This window comes from Phalaenopsis equestris, unplaced genomic scaffold (assembly GCF_001263595.1).
Source record: "Phalaenopsis equestris unplaced genomic scaffold, ASM126359v1 Scaffold001268, whole genome shotgun sequence".
Classification (NCBI taxonomy): Eukaryota; Viridiplantae; Streptophyta; class Magnoliopsida; order Asparagales; family Orchidaceae; genus Phalaenopsis; species Phalaenopsis equestris.
In genome coordinates, this window is record NW_018165707.1 from 19,889 (window position 1) to 27,701 (window position 7,813).

At 42.5% G+C, this 7,813-nt stretch overlaps 1 protein-coding gene across 1 annotated transcript in view; it reads left to right on the forward strand.

The window, feature by feature from the left end:
• LOC110033719 (SNF1-related protein kinase regulatory subunit gamma-1-like) overlaps window positions 1-7,583 on the forward strand; it is a 27,252-nt gene extending 19,669 nt beyond the window's left edge. Inside the window, 5 exon segments of the mRNA XM_020737779.1 lie at window positions 5,899-5,989; window positions 5,991-6,153; window positions 6,417-6,683; window positions 6,858-7,030; window positions 7,119-7,583. Coding sequence (XP_020593438.1) covers window positions 5,899-5,989; window positions 5,991-6,153; window positions 6,417-6,683; window positions 6,858-7,030; window positions 7,119-7,389 — 965 coding nt within the window. The 3' untranslated portion in view covers window positions 7,390-7,583.
• Window positions 7,584-7,813: the final 230 nt, after the last annotated feature.

Below are 7,813 nucleotides of genomic sequence, written 5' to 3' on the forward strand. Positions count from 1 at the left end.
AGGGAAAGGTGGGGAAGGTCGATTGGTTGGTTGGGTAAGTTTGGATGGTGTTCGGTTGATTGTAGGTTGGTGGGACAACAAGGTTTTGGGCGAAGTAGAAATGACGACAGTGAGGTGGAAGGATTTGGGGTGGTAGTTGGCTAAAGGGATTGGTAGGAGAAGGGTCGAGGAGAAGAAGCGAAGGAAATTGGAAGTTTACAATACCACCTCGGAGCTAGATACAACCGAAACACCACTTGTTTTCGGATATAGCCCTAACAAAAGGGAAGAGACTCCACACAGGAGATCAAAAGATAACTCCACTAGAATTAACTCTCCATACACAGGGGTAGGCCCGCCGGGCGGAAGAAGCTTCTACCCAAAGGAAGAGAGCGGGAAGCCAAGAAAAATCCAGAAAACACTCCTTAGAGCGGCAGATTGGTGATGCCCTAGATAGATTGCCATAGTTAGCGCGATCCATCCAGCCATCTCGCGGAATCTCTTGCCCTCACGAGAATTCGCAATCCCCTCCCTCCCGCTTTTGCAATTCTAAGCGAGGCCTAGACCCGCGGTTTAATGTTCCTTGCTTCGGGAGTCAGCGCCCACATCCGAGCGTAGCTTTGGCGTCCGCGTTAGCCCGGGGTTGGGGAAGCTTCAACCTCGTTTGTTGAAGCTTCAGGCTCTTCAAAGTATTATGTTAAGTCAGTGACATTGAACGTGGCTGAATTGTTTTAGTCCTCGGACAGATCGATCTTATAGGCATTGTCGTTCAGCATTTGGAGTATTCTGAATGACCCATCGGGATTCAACTTAGGCTTCCCGAATGATCTTGTGGTAAATCATTCTTTTTTCAATCGAATCCATACGAGGTCGCCTTCTTGAAACATTAATTTCTTCCTGGATTTATTTGCCTGTGCCTGGTATTTTTTATTCTGCTTAACAATTTCCTTGCCAACTTCATGGAGCTCCTGAATCTCGTGAACTCTTTTTGTGGCATTCTTGCTAATTTTTGAAGGCGGCAGTGGTGGTACCAATTCAAGTGATGTGAGTGGATTGCGCCCGTTCCCAATCTCGAAGAGAGTTCTTCCAGTTGTTTGGTTGATGGATCTGTTATAGCCGAACTCAGCTTAGGCTAGGATAAGATCCCATTGTTTTATGTTTTTTCCCACAAAACACCTCAGGAGATTAACTAGGTTCCGATTTACTACCTTTGTTTGTCTGTTTGTGGATGCGCAACCAAGCTGAATTAGAGTTTGGTGCCGAGCTTTCCTCATAGTGTCCTACATAAGTGGCTCAAGAATTTGACATCTTTGTCGGAGGTGATTGCCTTGGGAATTCTCTACAGCCTTACAATCTCCCTGAAGTATAGATCGGTGATGTGAGAGGCGTTTAGTGTCCGATGACAAGGTACAAAGTGGGTCATTTTGGAGAATCTGTCTACTATAATTATTACGGAGTCCTTGGAAGTCCTAGCACGAAATCAATGCTAGCGTCCATTCACAGTACCTCTGGTACTGGAAGTGGTGCGTATAATCCAACGTTCTGAGCTCTTGTCTTTGCTAGATGACAAATCCTGCATTGCTTGACATATTGTTCTACATCTCTTGTTAGCTTTGGCCAAAAAAATGCTCTCTTGCGACGTTGAGGTCTTGTCCTTGCCGAAATGACCTGCTAGTCCTCTGTTGTGGCCTTCCTGGACAATGACCCCCTTTAGTGAACACCGGAGAATGCACAACTGAATCTAGTGGAATAATTATTCATCTGTGTGGTAATATTGCCCTGCTGACTTCTCCTGATATTGCTCACATATGTTTTTGAAATCTTCGTCTATTTCATATAGATCCTTTATGACCTCGAAGACCACAACTCGAATCGCATGGATGTGATTAATAGGTGTCGATGACTCAGTGCATCTGCTATGTGGTTTTGGCTTCCCCCCTTGTGTTTTAGCACAAACATGAATGAGGCTAGAAATTTCACCCAGGTGGCGTGTCGTCCCTTTAGTTTGCTCTGGCCGTTGAGGAATTTTAGGGTTTCATGATCTGTAAAAATAGTGTAAACTTGTTTTAATAGTGTAAACTTGTTTTTCAATAGGTAATGACTCTAGTGTTCCAGAGCTCTTACGATGGCATAGAATTCTTTATTGTAGGTTGAGTATTTTCTCCTGAACTCGTTCAACTTTTCATTGAAGAAAGCGATGGGGTGTCCTCCCTGACTTAGTACCGCTCCCATCCCTACGTCGGAGGCATTACATTCTACCTCAAAAGGTTTGCTAAAGTCTGGTAGTGCTAGCATGGGTGCCTGAGTCACCTTTTCTTTTAGTGTATCAAAATTGTTCTGGGTTGTTGCTGTCCAAACAAATGCCTTCCTCTTGAGACGTTCAGTCAAAGGGGAGGTGATGGTGTTGGAAGTGTCTGATGAATCATCATTAGAAGGATGTTACTCTCAAAAATTGCCTTAGCTTGCTAAATGATTGTGTATGGCTCATCTGATAATGACCTCTATCTTTACGGGATCCATTTAAATGCCTGGACTAGACACCATGTAACCCAAAAAGACCTGACTTGTCATGAAGTGACATTTCTTCGGACGGGCATACAGTTGCTCGACTCACAGTACCTTGAATACTGCCTTCAGGTGATGCAAGTGATTGTCTTCCGACTAGTTGTATACTAGAATGTCGTCAAAGTAGACAAACTTTCTAATGTGAGGTCGGAATACCTGGTTCATTAATCTCATGAAAGTGCTAGGTGGGTTCGACAGACCAAAAGACATAACGATCCACTCATAAAGTTCGTCCCACAGCTTGAAGGCAGTCTTCCACTTGCCTCCTGGCCTCATCCATATCAAGTGATATCCACGACGCAAGTTTATATTGGAGAAGATAGTGGCTCCATGTAGCTAGTCAAAGAGATCATCCAAGAGGGGTATGAGAAATTAACATTTGATGGTAATCTTGTTGATTACTCGACTGTCGATGAACATTCTCCATGATCTATCCTTTTTCGGCACCATCAGGGCGGGCTGGTGCTTTCTCTGACTAGCCCTCTTGCAACGAGATCCTGCAATTGCCGTTGTAGTTCTTCGTACTCCGCTGGTCTTAATCTAGAGGTTGGTCGGTTTGGCAATACAAATCCTGGTATAAGGTCTATGGCGTGTTGGATGTCCCTTAGTGGTGGTATTCCCTCTGGTAAGGTGTTAGTCATAACATCCTGAAAGTCCTGTAATAATGGTTGCAGTAGTCTTGGTACCTCTTTCCTCGCTTCCTTCCAGGAGGTTTAATGCTAGTGTTACAGGGGTATCTCTAACTTACTGCAGGAAAGTGTTACGAGGAACTAATGCAGCCTCTATATTGGTCCTGTCTTTTGCATCCTTAACAGGTAGTAAAACGATACGTTTCCCATCCTTCTTGAAAGAATAAGTGTTCTAGAACCCGTCGTGTTGAGTCTTGTGATCAAACTGCCAAGGCCTTCCTAACAGAATGTGGCAGGCGTCCATAGGAACCACGTCGCACCATACTTGTTCGTGTAGCTGGTCTTCGATGGAGAAATTAACTAGGCGCTACTGATCTACACGTTTCTCATTTCCCTTCTTCATCTAGGTAAGAGAATATGATTGGGGATGCTTTTGTGTCCAATCCTAGTTTTTTCACCATGAGCGTGGACACCACGTTCTCGTAGCTCCCACTGTCGATGATCAGGTTGCAGACCTTCCCCTTTACGGTGCACTTGGTGCAAAAAATGCTATGCTTTAACCAGGATTGGTTTCGCTTTTGTTCAGACTGGCAGTATTCGCCGAATGACTAATGCTTCTCCTTTGTCTCCGTGGAGCTAAAGTTTATCTTCTAGACTCTCTGATTCCTTATTGATTTCCTCTACGGCGCCTTGATCTGTGAGTGTGAGGACTCGGTTTGTTGGGCATCTGGAGGCTATGTGACCATAGCAGTGGCACTTGAAACACTTCCTGGATGTCACTGTATTGGAGGAACCACCTTTCTCAGGCTTTTCTACGGCGCCTTGATCTGTGAGTGTGACGACTCGGTTTGTTGGGCATCTGGAGGCTATGTGACCGTAGCAGTGGCACTTGAAACACTTCCTGGATGGCACTGTATTGGAGGGACCACCTTTCTCAGGCTTCTTCCCACTCTGATCGGCCTTATCAGATTCTTGTCCAATTCTGTTATTTCCTCCTGATGTACCCTTCCCGGCTGTAGAAGTTACAGGTGACTGCTTGGCTAACGATGGTGGTCTGAATACCGTCTGTTGCCCGCTTTGCTTTTGTTGCCTCTCTACTTTCAAGGTTAATATTTTCACATCTCCTAACATCCATTATGTTTGTAGCTGTATCACATTACTAATGGTGGGCTTTAAACCCTTGAGATATCTAACGATCGTGTGCTCTGCTGGCTCTGTCAGTTCGTACTTTAGCTGCAGGTGGTCAAACTGGGACGTGAACTCTTCAATTAATAGATTTTGTTGCTCCATGTTGTGGAGTTTTAGGAACATGTCCTGACGATACTGTTGTGGGAGGTATATTTTCTGCATTGCCTTTTCATCTTCTCTCACTTAGTTATCTTCTCACTTCTTCATCTCTTCTGCCTTTGTAGATTTTCCCACCATAAAGAGGCATTCTTCTTTAGTTTAATTGCAACTAGTTTGACTCGCTTGTCCTCTAGTATGTCTTTATACTTGAAGATTCGTTCGACTGATTGCAGCCATTCGATAAACTCATCGGGGTTCATGCTTTTCTCAAACTCTGGGAGGTCTATCTTAATGCCAAAGTTCCGCAGATCTCCATAAGGGGCCTCTCCTCTCGACCTCCTTTGATATTGGATACCAAAATGACATGCTCGATATTCTTCGTCACTGTGGTCTTCCTTGTGGAACGGATTCATCTCCTCGTCTCTGTCTTCTCTTTAACTCTCTCGATCACGGTCAAAGGTAACTTCTTGGTTTCCATCATCCAGCTCTGCTAGTCTCCGTTGTAGATGATGAATTTCTCGTTGAATCTCTTCCCAAGTCGAGTCTGTTGTACTTCTTCGCGGTGGCATAGCTAGGGTTGGGAATTTTCTGGAAAAAAATTTGTGGAGGTGGCTTGGGTAGGGGCGAATGCTAGGAGACCCTAGGATGGGACTAGGGTTGAGTTAGCTTTGATACCAAATGATACCGAAACTAGTTGGAATGCGGTGTAACACAAAAATCAAGCTTTTATTAATATAAAAATAAGATTACAACATGACTCCAACAGAAAGGAAATACAATAATAAACAAATCTTCGGTTAGGGTGTAGGAATAGATTCAAAGGCGGTGGCGGTGTCGGCGAGATGGTAGGGAAAAGTGGGGAAGGTCGGGCGGTTGCTTGGGTAAGTTAGGATGGTGATTTGTTGATTGTAGGTAGGTGGGACGACAAGATTGCGGGGAAAGTAGAGGTGGCGGCAGTGAGGTGGATGGATTTGGGGTGGTAGGCGGTTAAGGGGAGTGGTAGAAGAAGGTTTGGGGAGAAAAAGGGAAGGAAATTGGAAGTTACTGCAGATAGATACTCTTTTTTTGCCACAAGGTAATGATGGGAATCTGTTTTTCCCTTTACCATCCACCAGTTTTCTCATGTCAAGAATAATCAGCATCTTGGTAAAAAGACACCTTCTCTATCACTATCTCGTAAGCTTTCAAGAGTTTGAATAAGTGGCAACTACTCACCTGACTTCTTTCACTCTTCCTGTCTCACTGAAGCGATATTGGGGAAGAGCCCAGTATTATCATTTTCGTAAAAAGTTCAAGTTAATTGAACCTAATGATATAATACAGATGGGAAGGGGACTGCTTGGTAATTGTATTTCTTTTTTAACACGAATAGCAGAGATTTATCCATACTTTGCTAAAGAGAGCATTTAAGTTTTGAAATTCTCTCTTTTTGATGCAGTGATCGAAATTCCATCTGATGCATCTATTCTTGATGCTGTTCAAATCTTATCTAGAAACAATATCTTGGCTGCTCCTGTAAGAAATGCAGAGGTGGCAAGTGGCTGGGTTGACCCTTGCTGCTTCTGGCGCTGCATTGGCTGGTGGAATAGCTGCAGAGAAGAGTGTTGGGAGAGATGCTGCAACAGCTGCAGATCACCTGGGGGAACAATTCTACAGACTACTACGACAAGAAGAACCATTCAAATCGACAACGGTAAATACCCACTCTTGCTGTAATTTTAACTGCCATCTAAACCGTGCATCTTATAAAAGTTACACTTTTTGTCTATTTCCTAGTTCGTTTTTTCCTCTTGTAGCAGCAAGCGAGATGGTGGATATTTTTGGTGAAACTGATACTTTGTAGTCTTAACTTATAATGATTCCAACTTGCTGACGTCTTATTTTTTTGACAATCACTGCTTAAATCAAAATTTCATTTTATAGAAGGTGGATACAGTTTTGCTGTGTCTTTTGCAGGTGAAATCTGTCGTTGAGATGTATCGCTGGGCACCTTTCCTCCCTGTTGCAGTTGATAGTCCCATGCTCACCGTGCTGTTGTTGCTCTCAAAGTATAGATTGAGGAATGTTCCGGTAATTGATTTAGATAAGTTCCACATCAAGAACTTCATCACACAATCAGCAGTTGTAAGAGGCCTCAAGCAATGTAAGGGGAGGGATTGGTTTGACTGCATTGCTGCTCATCCACTATCAGATCTTGGACTTCCTTTCATGTCTTATGATGAGGTAAATATTGGTCTTTACATTATACGAAATTGTTCTACGATCCTATTTCCACAGTGATGTGAAATTCAGGTAAGGTTTGTGAAGTCTTGCAGGTTTCTTGACCATCAAGTACCCTACACATATGGATGTTCTTTGCGACGATCTCTTAACTGATATTTATTTTCTGAATGTCAGGTCATTACCATCCAAAGCGACGAGCTAATCCTAGAGGCTTTCAAACGCATGAAGGACAAAAGAATTGGTGGTCTTCCGGTTGTTGAGGATTCAAATAGAAAAATTATTGGTAGTGTAAGCATACAGGACATCAGATTTTTGTTGCTCAATCCCGAGCTTTTCCGGAATTTCAGGTATTGCTTTTCCAGACAGCCATCTAAATTTCATAAGGTTGATTCCACCTCAAAGAGATTTTTTCTTAGTGCTATACTATTTATGCAGGGAACTGACTGTAATGAATTTCATCAAGGCAATAGAGACAGCCAGTCCTAATTCTGGGACACAGCTGCTTACATGCGCTCTTGATACTTGCCTTGGCAGTGTGATAGACAGCTTGGCTTCAAGAAGTGTGCCCAGAATTTATGTCGTTAATGGAGATGAAGAAGTTGTGGGTGTAGTAACACTCAGGGATGTTATTTCTTGCTTCATCTATGAGCCTCCTGGGTATTTTGAAGAGTATTTTAGCTCAGCTATCAAGGATATGGTGGCTTGATAACTTTTTAGTTGGCATTTAGACAAGCTCACCTGATGAGATCAACTGCAGCAAATTTAAGGAACTGGGGATGGGCTTGTGATGCTTGGCAATAACTTTTGAATGCCAATATTTTGATTTTAAGTTTAATAAGTATGAAGTTATGCAAAATTTTGCAGCGAAAACAAATAAATTGTACCTATCGTTTAGTTGAAGTCCTCTTTTCGTTTGAAAAACAGTTATTTTCTGTTTTATAATGATATGATGTTTTAAATTTCAAAATTTTCTAAATTATTGATTAAGTCATATGAAAAAGTTTAGGTTGATTTTATTATATATTTTTATAAGCTAATTTCATAAATAATTACTACTATTCTCTTTTAAGAAATGAATTTCTTATAAAATGAATTCTAAAATTTATGAAAATTCACTCATTGTGAGGGAC